The sequence below is a fragment of the Coregonus clupeaformis genome, chromosome 29 (assembly GCF_020615455.1).
Source record: "Coregonus clupeaformis isolate EN_2021a chromosome 29, ASM2061545v1, whole genome shotgun sequence".
NCBI lineage: Eukaryota > Metazoa > Chordata > Actinopteri > Salmoniformes > Salmonidae > Coregonus > Coregonus clupeaformis.
The window spans coordinates 26,762,923-26,774,568 of record NC_059220.1 but is presented as its reverse complement, the minus strand read 5'-3'; the positions used below and the strand labels follow the sequence as shown (position 1 = coordinate 26,774,568).

Genomic DNA, 11,646 nt, shown 5'->3' with positions numbered 1-11,646 from the left:
TCCAAATACATTTTTAAAAGTAGCTGAATTTGTTGCTAGGTGCTGTTTGAAAAGAAAGTTGCCAGGGTAGTCTGAAAAGTTGCTAAATCTAGCAACAAAATTGCTAAGTTCGCATCACTGGTGGTGACCACTTGTCAACCACATCACTCATAGAAGGGTCATGTTTTTCTTGATGTCCATATTGTTGTTTATTGAAACAAGTGATTGAAGCATGCCTTGGTTTTGGATGTCTCTCATTTAGCCTAGTCAGAGTGAATCACTGCCTTTCCTCAATGTTTTACACACACACATTCACCACTGCTGTTACTATTTATTATTACTATTTATTTAAGCTTGCTTTACTACTTGTATAAAACAGTCTTGATTTTGATAAATCAATCATACTGTATATTCTAGTATGTTCATTCTACTCATACACGTTTTTATTGATTAATTCCTTCAACTTTTTATTACTACTTGTTATTTTTGATTGATATTGTTATTGTTATTGAACTGCATTGTTGAGGAGAGTTAGCAAGCAAACATTTCACTGTACGGTGTGCACGTGACCAATAAACCTTGATTTGATTTGTGCTGGCTGGAATAACACATATAAGATTCATTCACACAAATCACTCCCTAAAGAATACTCTCTCTGTCTTTGTTTCAGCCGATACCATGCCCCCTTTTCACGGAGGTGGTCACCTATCAGAGAGCTCATTCAGAATTCAAGACCCCTGAAGACTTAGATACAGAGAGAGAGAGAGAGAGAGAGAGAGAGAGAGAGAGAGAGAGAGAGAGAGAGAGAGAGAGAAGGTAGGTGATCAGCTCTCACGCTATAGTAAGATCTAAAGTTGGACAAGACTGCCCCCTTGTGTCAAACTGATTTACTGATTTACTATACAGTAATTAAGATTTCATTACCTTAAAGGGACATTTCAAAAAATGTTAACTTCATATTCATCATCTCCAGCACCACCCCAACATCAACATATGTGAAAATGGCACAATTCTATGTTTTGTAGTAAAAAAGATAGAGGAAGATAAGTGTTTCCAATGACATCATCGGTGTGCATCATGTGATTTTTACCAATTATGATTAGGCATTACCTACTAATTGTTTACTAATTGACTGATGATGTCATTGGAAACACTTATCTTCCTCTATCTTTTTTACTACAAAACATAGAAATGTGCCATTTTCACATTATGTTGATGGGTGGTGCTGGAGATGATAAATATGAAGTTGAACATTTTTGTAATTTCCCTTTAAACCGAAATTCTTTTGGTAACATTCTATACTGTAACAACAACATTGATATTGATAGCTTTTTCAATATGTTTATTTTTTTTAAGAACTATATATAAACAACTAAATTACAGAAATAAGTAATTATTGTAATTCTTGCACAAAGATAAGCAAATAGAAATAGAGTTAAAAAATATATATATACTTTTTCATTTATTAAATAGAGTATTAAACATCTTAAAAACTTCCTGATTTTGTCATGATTGGTTGTGCTCAGTGTATTGCAATTATAAACCTAATGTTGTAAGATACACCAACGGCCCCGATCTAAGCTACTTATTGAGACTGGGAGTGACGTCATAGATGTTTGAAGAAGTAGAGGTGCTCTGGTTGGTGAATACAGAGTTCCTGTCATCACCAACAATCTTGTTGGTGTTGTAGTAGTAGAGGAACAGGAAGAAGCCTGGAGAAAGATGGAAGCTCAGTCACTATCAGTCCTGGAATGGCTTTAGACATCAACTATGACACACAGCATGACCTGACCAGGAAAATCTCTAGAGCTGGAAGTTTAACCTGGTCTGGTCACATGGTTAGGCAAAAGGTCCTGGCCCTATGATACATGGACAACCACACACTAAACCCCAGTCATTATTGAGTGATGCCTACCTTGGAAGGAGTTGAGTATGCTAAAGATGTAGTAGGATGGGATGACCATGGGTCCGAAGCTGAAGAAGGCAAAGCCCCAGGTGAGGCCCAGCAGGAAGAGCAGCCCCAGGATGGTCAGGGTGTTCTTGGACGCTGGGTCGTTCTGGCCCTCGCCTGCCTTGGTCTTCCTCAGGAAAAAGATCCGTCTCACTACAATGATGAAGATGGTCAAAGTCCAGACAAACACCCAGGCGTAATAGCCGATGTTGACTCCATAATGGATGTAGATGTCAGTGATCCAGCACCTGAAATGTATTTCAGCAGTTGATGAGGTAAATGGTTTCTGATTATCATATCCTTAGGACAAAGAACAGACAATTCCAAAAGTCCAATTTCCACTTACATTTTCACTGAATTCCCATCATCTGTTTTTATGGACATTAATTTATATTTTTCCAGTCCCAGAAGGACGATGACCACTAGAGCTGGAAGGACTGGAGAAAAGGAGAAACATTCACACTGGGTTGATGCCAGATGCATGATGTAACTGGTATGATTTAGTGCAATCAGAGGAGATAAAACCGTAGGCACAGATATACTGTTTTAATTTGAATAGTTTCTCACAGTAGGAAAATAATCCTGCAGCAACAAGGAAATGTGAAATATTGTGTGGATTATAATGAATGGACATTATTGTAGGGGTTGATACATTTTTCATTAGTCAAGTGTATCATTTTTAAGTAGATATTACAAACTTTAAAAGCCTTTTTAAACCTAGAATACACTACAAGTTTGCATTTCCTGCTTTGCAGGACAATTCTCTGCGACAACAGAGTAATCAAATTAAGATAGTACATCTGTATGTTGTGTCAATCAATAATGTACATTGAGGAGCATTCTAATACACCCAAATATTACTTTGTTCTCACCCCATCCCACAACGTAAACCTTCAGCATATAATGTTTGATGTTAGCGTTGAGTTTCTTCAGCTGCAGGAACAAGTGGACTGCCTCAATGAGGAACCAGGTGAAGGTGGACAACATGGAGTAGTGCATGACTGCTGCTATGATGACACATGCAACATAGCTCCCCATGGCTGCAATGGTCTCGTTGGTCAGAAAGGTCAGGTTCAGGAACAACATAGCCAAGAAGAGGTTGACAAGGATCTTGGTGGCTTGGCTAGATTTGGTTTTGCTGTGAAACCAGAAGAGAAAAGAGTTTGTTGTTTCAGCATCAGTATTCTCAATTAGCTCGTCAGCCCTGCTATAGAGCTCTACTGGTCATCATACTCACACTGTACGGTGTTGTGTTGAATAATGAAAAATACCTTATCACAAACTGCTTGAAGAGAGCTATTCCCAAGAAGAACATAGAAAATCCACAGCCGATGTAGCTAATGTAGGTTAGAGATGCCACATCTGAGGCACTGATGTTCTTTGGTGGAGGTGACTGTGTATGATCACAATAAGAAGTGAATAAGCTTATGGATGTGATTAAAAGTGTCACAGAAACATAACTTTAAACAGGAGATGATGGAGAGGACGTCTCACCATTAGTATAGCAAAAAATGATAAATGAGTGCATTGGCACGTTATGCTATTGTTGCTCTCCAAGGTTTGACATCCATCTGTGGTCCAATTGGGTAGTTTTCCTAAAAGAGAAAAATATTCCACAATCCTCTCTGTTGGAAGTTGTTGAATGTTTGGCTTTTAAATGATCAATGTTCTATACATTAAAAGAACCAAATGGTTTGAAAATGTACAGAAAGAAAGATAAATACCTTTGCCATTCCAAGAATTGCAAAAGACATTGAATCCCACCTGTGTAAAACATATAATTTATGCATAACTCCTTAATTATTTCATGCATAGGCTTACTAATCAAAATATGTTCCAGTAACATGATGCAATGTCTCTCTTACCTTGTCAATATTTCTGTACTCAATATCAATGGTGTCTGAGAGATTAGCTATGTGGACTCCCATGTCTATTCCAACTACCTCACCATTTAGAACAATGCTCTTCTTTTCATCCTGGAAAGAGTGAGGAGAAGACATGTTGGAAGGATAAAGTGTAACGTAACCTGTCACTTGTAACATGATTACCTCTTATGCTTAACAGTACGGTATATTAAATTACTGCTTTTAAAAAGTAACTTTTAGTCAAAGTAATTTTCATGTTTACCTGGGACATGCTGGGAAAGACAAGAATCCCGACAAAAGTTCCGCTCTTATTGAGTGCCATGTCATAGGCTTCTTTGGACACACGCACAGATTGATTGAAATCTTTCTTCAGAGCATACCTGTCTTCAACAATCTACAAAGGAGAATAATTATAATTTCAATCTTCATCAATCTGTGTACAGTTCTCAGCATTTTGTTTAAGAATAAAACAGTTCCTTTCATAATAAGTTAACGGACTATTAGTAATCATTGTTCTACCTCTAGTAATAAAGTTACTGTACTTACCCTCAGATTCTTGTTAGGGGAAAAGCCAAAGTTGATATCTTTGGGGTCTTCTTTATGAAGTCTACTAAGGAATCCTTTAACCTTGCCCATTGAAATGGTTGCAGTGCTGAAATTTCCAATCCGCTCAGTCAAAAAGGAGAGATTTTTCATAGCCTCACTGTCATAGTGAGAGAACATTGAAATATAGATGAGATCAGAGTTTGCCATGGTCTAGACTTTGATGTGATGAACCTAAATCATATCCCCTAAATTGTATCCCCTAAAACCAACATGATTGTTGCCACCACTATTACATCAGCTCCACCAGAAGATGTTTGTTGCCACATAAACTATTAGTATTACTGTATTAATACACTACATGACCAAATGTATGTGGACACCTGCTCGTCGAACATCTCATTCCAAAATCATGGGCATTAATATGGAGTTGGTCCCCCCTTTGCTGCTATAACAGCCTCCACTCTTCTTGGAAGGCTTTCCACTAGTTGTTGGAACATTGCTGCGGGGACTTGCTTCCATTCAGCCACAAGAGCATTAGTGAGGTTGGGCACTGATGTTGGGCGATTAGGCCTGGCTCGCAGTCGGTTTTCCAATTCATTCCAAAGGTTTTCGATAGGGTTGAGGTCAGGACTCTGTGCAGGCAGGTCAAGTTCTTCCACACCGATCTCGACAAACCATTTCTATATGGACCTCGCTTTGTGCATGGCGGCATTGTCATGCTGAAACAGGAAAGGGCCTTCCCCAAACTGTTGCCACAAAGTTGGAAGCACAGAATCGTGTAGAATGTTATTGTGTGCTGTACCATTAAGATTTCCCTTCACTGGAACTAAGGGGCCTAGCCCAAACCATGAAAAACAGCCCCAGACCATTATTCCTCCTCCACCAAACTTTACAGTTGCCATTATGCATTGGGTCAGGTAGTGTTCTCCTGGCATCCGCCAAACACAGATTTGTCCGTCGGACAGCCAGATGGTGACGTGTAATTCATCACTCCAGAGAATGTGTTTCCACTGCTCCCGAGTCCATTGGTGGCAACCTTTACACCACTCCAGCCGATGCTTGGCATTGAGCATGGTGATCTTAGGCTTGTGTGCGGCTGCTCGGCCATGGAAACCCATTTCATGAAATTCCCAGCAAACAGTTATTGTGCTTCCAGAGGCAGTTTGGTAGTGAGAATTGCAACTGAGGACAGACAATTTTTATGCGCTACTCGCTTCAGCACTCGGCGGTCCCGTTCTGTGAGCTTGTGTGGCCTACCACTTTGCTGCTGAGCCGTTGTTGCTCCTAGATGTTTCCACTTCACAGTAACAGCACTTATAGTTGACCAGGGCAGCTCTAGCAGGGCAGAAATGTGATGAACTGACTTGTTGGAAAGGTGCCATACGGTGCCAAGTTGAAAGTAACTGAGCTCTTCAGTAAGGCCATTCTACTGCCAATGTTTGTCTATAGAGATTGCATGGCTGTGTGCTTGATTTTATACACCTGTCAGCAACGAGTGTGGCTGAAATAGCCGAATCCACTAATTTGAAGGGGTGTCCACATACTTTTGTATATATATTGTATACTGTATGTGCTTCTTACATCTAAAAACTTACGATGCCAAATCAGCACTTATGACCCCACTTGAGCTTTCCTGTTGGAAGTCGGGTAAAACTATGTTTGTATCCGGCTTCTTAACAGGGTTGTCACATGTTAGACAACTATTTGGTACCTTCGCAGTGATCTTAAGAATGAATGTATCTGGGGTCTTATCTGCAAATCAATCAAAACAAAAACAATGCATTTTGCTCAGACCACATTTGAATGTCTAGTGTGAACTTCTTCATTAGAACTACAGTACAGTAAATCATTACTAATTTTAACATTATGACAGTATATAAATGTTTGGCATGTACTGTACTTCTGCAAGCATCTGCATCATAGGTTGAATTCTTTCCACAAAGGGTTTCTGGCTTCACCAGAGTAGTCTGATTACCTTTTAGATAATTACAAAAGCACATGGTTAAATCATACTGAAATCAAAATAGTAACTGTTACAAATAAAATGATGCAGTTAGATCTCTCCTGCTGTTTATGATATGGGCCCCTAAGAATGGCAGTATATGCATGCGTCTGAAAACGTACCTCCATTTATACAGGCAGGCATTACAGTCAAATGAACAGACCCTGGAACACACAATTAATACTGAAACACATACTGTATATGCTGTAATGTTTTGCCTAATTGATAATGTTATGGTTATTCGTGTAAGTGTTTGTAGATGTATTATTTTGATGGGAATTAAATGGAAATGTACAACCCGTTGAAAGGTTAGGACTAATAGTTTAACAGTAGTTGTAGGCTGACCATAGGGCTGCATTACAGAACTTGTATGTTTGATCTAGCATGTACCAGCAGAGGGCACTATATAACAGTTATTGAATGCAAAACATGAAACTGCCCCAAAAGTACAGTGTGCTGTAGCCTACACCTCAATGGCTGCAGTAGCTTGGCTATGTTATCCAAACATCTCTGATAAAAGTATATGTTACGAATAAAAATTATTACATCTACTTTACCTGTGGTATTTTGATAGAACTGTGATGGATTACACGTGATGTTCTTTCTCAGTAGAAACCACAAGTTGAGCTCTTTCTTGTTGACAACATCTTTACTCAGAGTTATGATGTGTGAATGTTCATCTTTCCTCACTTCAAATGTACAGTTGGGGAATCCTGGATGACATTGTTCTAAAGATACATACAGCATTACAACAAAGTATTCATAAAATGAATTTGAATGTTTTGAATACCCATAACTGGACTCTGTAACAGTGGTTATAGATCGACATAAGGTTTTACAGAAAGTAAGACTACCTGATGTTGTTGTGTTCTCTCCAGTGGATATGATGCAGAACCACAGGATTTCCTTCTGTAAGGTACAATTCCCTATCCAATCTGGAAAGAAGGCAATGTACACTGAGTATACAAAGCATTATGAAACATTATGCTCTTTCCATGACATAGACTGACCAGGTGAATCCAGGTCAAAGATATGATCCCTTATTGATGTCACTTGTTAAATCCACTTCAATCAGTGTAGATGAAGGGGAGGAGACAGGTTAAAGAAGGATTTTTAAGCCTTGAGACAATTGAGACATGATTGTGTTTGTGTGCCATTCAGAGGGGCAAGACAAAATATTTAAGTGCCTTTGAATGGGTTATAGAAGAAGGTGCCAGGCGCACCGGTTTGTGTCAAGAACTGCAACGCTGCTGGGTTTTTCACATTCAATAGTTTCCTGTGTGTATCAAGAAAGGTCCACCACCCAAAGGACATCCAGTCAACTTGACACAACTGTGGAAAGCATTGGAGTCAATATGGGCCAGCATCCCTGTGGAACGCTTTCGACACCTTGTAGGGTCCATGCCCCAACAAATATAGGCTGTTCTGAGGGCAAAAGGGGGGGTGCAACTGAACATTAGGAAGGTGTTCCTAATGTTTTGTATACTCCATGTATATCTTAAGCTGTGGCACTGATATGTGCTTATATTTTGGCAATGTTTCACCTCTCCACTAACTAGTTAGTTATCATACTGTACCTGAACAGTTAGTCTGAGATGCACAACCTTTCCCATTCCTAATGACTCCTGAATATGTGTCATCGTCCACTATCAGTACTGTATGACCTGGATATACAATGCCGGTTAATGCATACATTTAAGGACAAGATCTAATAGAAATTTGTTGTAAAAAAAAACATATACAGTGGGGGAAAAAAGTATTTAGTCAGCCACCAATTGTGCAAGTTCTCCCCAGGCCTGTAATTTTCATCATAGGTACACGTCAACTATGACAGACAAAATTAGGAAAAAAAATCCAGAAAATCACATTGTAGGATTTTTTATGAATTTATTTGCAAATTATGGTGGAAAATAAGTATTTGGTCAATAACAAAAGTTTCTCAATACTTTGTTATATACCCTTTGTTGGCAATGACATAGGTCAAACGTTTTCTGTAAGTCTTCACAAGGTTTTCACACACTGTTGCTGGTATTTTAGCCCATTCCTCCATGCAGATCTCCTCTAGAGCAGTGATGTTTTGGGGCTGTCGCTGGGCAACACGGACTTTCAACTCCCTCCAAAGATTTTCTATGGGGTTGAGATCTGGAGACTGGCTAGGCCACTCCATGACCTTGAAATACTTCTTACGAAGCCACTCCTTCGTTGCCCGGGCGGTGTGTTTGGGATCATTGTCATGCTGAAAGACCCAGCCACATTTCATCTTCAATGCCCTTGCTGATGGAAGGAGGTTTTCACTCAAAATCTCACGATACATGGCCCCATTCATTCTTTCCTTTACACGGATCAGTCGTCCTGGTCCCTTTGCAGAAAAACAGCCCCAAAGCATGATGTTTCCACCCCCATGCTTCACAGTAGGTATGGTGTTCTTTGGATGCAACTCAGCATTCTTTGTCCTCCAAACACGACGAGTTGAGTTTTTACCAAAAAGTTATATTTTGGTTTCATCTGACCATATGACATTCTCCCAATCCTCTTCTGGATCATCCAAATGCACACTAGCAAACTTCAGACGGGCCTGGACATGTACTGGCTTAAGCAGGGGGGACACGTCTGGCACTGCAGGATTTGAGTCCCTGGTGGCGTAGTGTGTTACTGATGGTAGGCTTTGTTACTTTGGTCCCAGCTCTCTGCAGGTCATTCACTAGGTCCCCCCGTGTGGTTCTGGGATTTTTGCTCACCGTTCTTATGATCATTTTGACCCCACGGGGTGAGATCTTGTGTGGAGCCCCAGATCGAGGGAGATTATCAGTGGTCTTGTATGTCTTCCATTTCCTAATAATTGCTCCCACAGTTGATTTCTTCAAACCAAGCTGCTTACCTATTGCAGACTCAGTCTTCCCAGCCTGGTGCAGGTCTAGAATTTTGTTTCTGGTGTCCTTTGACAGCTCTTTGGTCTTGGCCATTGTGGAGTTTGGAGTGTGACTGTTTGAGGTTGTGGACAGGTGTCTTTTATACTGATAACAAGTTCAAACAGATGCCATTAATACAGGTAACGAGTGGAGGAAAGAGGAGCCTCTTAAAGAAGAAGTTACAGGTCTGTGAGAGCCAGAAATCTTGCTTGTTTGTAGGTGACCAAATACTTATTTTCCACCATAATTTGCAAATAAATTCATTAAAAATCCTACAATGTGATTTTCTGGATTTTTTTTCCTCATTTTGTCTGGCATAGTTGACGTGTACCTATGATGAAAATTACAGGCCTCTCACATATTTTTAAGTGGGAGAACTTGCACAATTGGTGGCTGACTAAATACTTTTTTCCCCACTGTTATATATATATATATATATATATATATATATATATATATATATATATATATATATATATATATATATAAATGCACTAGCAATACATCAGATTTAAGCCCCTTGAAATTAAATGTTCACTTTTTAAGAATAAATATCAAATGCAATGCCTTTGTGACTGATGAGCATAAAAAATGTAGTATTCAATCAAATGATTTTGGTGTTGTTTACATTACAAGGGAAAACGTAACTTACGATGTTCACTTGAATTGTATTGGCAGCCAATGCCACAGAGCAGAATGGCTGTGGTCAAACAAAATCCCCAAAGTTTCCCTTCCATTGATAGCCTTAATCTGTAAAGCCAAGAAAACATCTATCATTGCATGCAACTCAATATTAGGAAGGAGTTCTTAATGTTTTGTACACTCAGTGTATAGCGTTTTGCAAAATAAACACATTTAAAATCGATGAATAAAACATCTGAGAACAGTAATATTTTACACACATGAGGGTACCCATTACCAATAATTTCTGATGAAAAAACACAAATGTGACAAATTGGTGGATATAGCGTTTTGGAAATAAACTCTTCAACTATCAAACTATCATCTTTTATATTGTTTTCTAGAACAAAAAGTGTCATTGTCATTGCCAGCAAAATGGTGGAACAGAAATTATAAGACCAATCAAGGATTCTTACCCATCTGATGAGAGAGTCATGGCTGAAAATGTTGTTAGCACTCTCAACTCCTGTTACAGTTAACTATGAGCACTAGGTGATATACTGTTGACATTGTGTCTCTGTAGATTTACCTTGCAAATGAGACACATTCATGTCCTCTGAGCATCCATTGTGTTCCTGTGACATGTTCAGTAGGCACTTACATAGACCGTCCATCAACTCAATATTTTGTTTGACAGGCCTACTCAATGGTGTAACATACTTTAAAGTACTACTTAAGTAGTTTTGGGGGTATCTGTACTTTACTATTTGTATTTTGAACAACATTTACTTTTCCTTCACTTCATTCATTTAAAAAAATAATAATATGCGTTACATTTTTTAATGTGGGATGTAAGTGCCTTAATGTGTTTGGATCCCAGGAAGAGTAGATGCTGCCTTGGCAGCAGCTAATTAGGATCCTTAATAAATATAAATACAAATGCTTAGCAGGACAGGACAGTGGTGGAAAAAGTACCCAATTGTCATACTTGAGTAAAAGTAAAGATACAGTACCTTAATAGAAAATGACTCAAGTGAAAGTCACCCAGTAAAATATAACTTGAGTAAAAGTCTAAAAGTATTTGTTTTTAAATATACTTAAAATTATTTCAAATTATTTATACTTTTACACTTTTAAATTATTTATACTTTTATTTTTGATACTTAAGTATATTTAAAACCAAATACTTTTAGACTTTTACTCAAGTAGTATTGCACTGGGTGACTTTCACTTTTACTTGAGTAATTTTCTATTAAGGTATCTTTACTTTTACTCAAGTATGATAATTGGGTACTTTATCCACCACTGGCTCACAGGCATAACTTTAAACACTTTAATAAAATAGTCTTTGTCAAACTAAATCATTTCAGTTTACATTAATTGCACACAATAATTAATGGCATGCAATTGTTTCTAAATGAAATAATACAAAATGAGGGATTATTTATATTTTACAAAGATACTAACATCACATCCTTTAATAATTTAAATGATATTGAAACCAAATGTATTGTGCACTGGTCAGTTTCTGTCAGGACAGACTATAGAGCAATGACTAATGTTGTTTTATTTTTTTTGTCATTTAGCAGACACTCATCCAGAGCGATTTACAGGAGCAATTAGGGTTAAGTGCCTTGCTTAAGGGCACATCGACAGATTTTTCACCTAGTCGGCTCGGGGATTAGAACCAGCGGCCTTTCGGTTGCTGGCACAACACTCTTACCCACTAAGCTACCTGCCACACTTGTTTCTCTGTAACCCAATCCAACTGAT

At 38.5% G+C, this 11,646-nt stretch overlaps 1 protein-coding gene across 1 annotated transcript; it reads right to left on the bottom strand.

Annotated features, from left to right (window-relative positions):
• Positions 1-1,476: 1,476 nt before the first annotated feature.
• Positions 1,477-10,391, bottom strand: LOC121544378 (adhesion G protein-coupled receptor G3). Its single transcript, XM_041854311.1, has 18 exons — positions 10,350-10,391; positions 9,905-10,002; positions 7,921-8,007; positions 7,198-7,278; positions 6,901-7,071; positions 6,466-6,507; positions 6,242-6,316; positions 5,937-6,093; positions 4,342-4,498; positions 4,058-4,189; positions 3,796-3,906; positions 3,655-3,694; positions 3,425-3,525; positions 3,202-3,323; positions 2,803-3,068; positions 2,277-2,367; positions 1,895-2,178; positions 1,477-1,691 (listed from the first exon to the last, which is right to left on the bottom strand). The coding sequence occupies exons 1-18, from the start codon at positions 10,367-10,369 to the stop codon at positions 1,561-1,563; spliced, it is 2,166 nt and encodes a 721-aa protein (XP_041710245.1). The 5' UTR covers positions 10,370-10,391; the 3' UTR covers positions 1,477-1,560.
• Between the last annotated feature and the right edge of the window lie 1,255 nt (positions 10,392-11,646).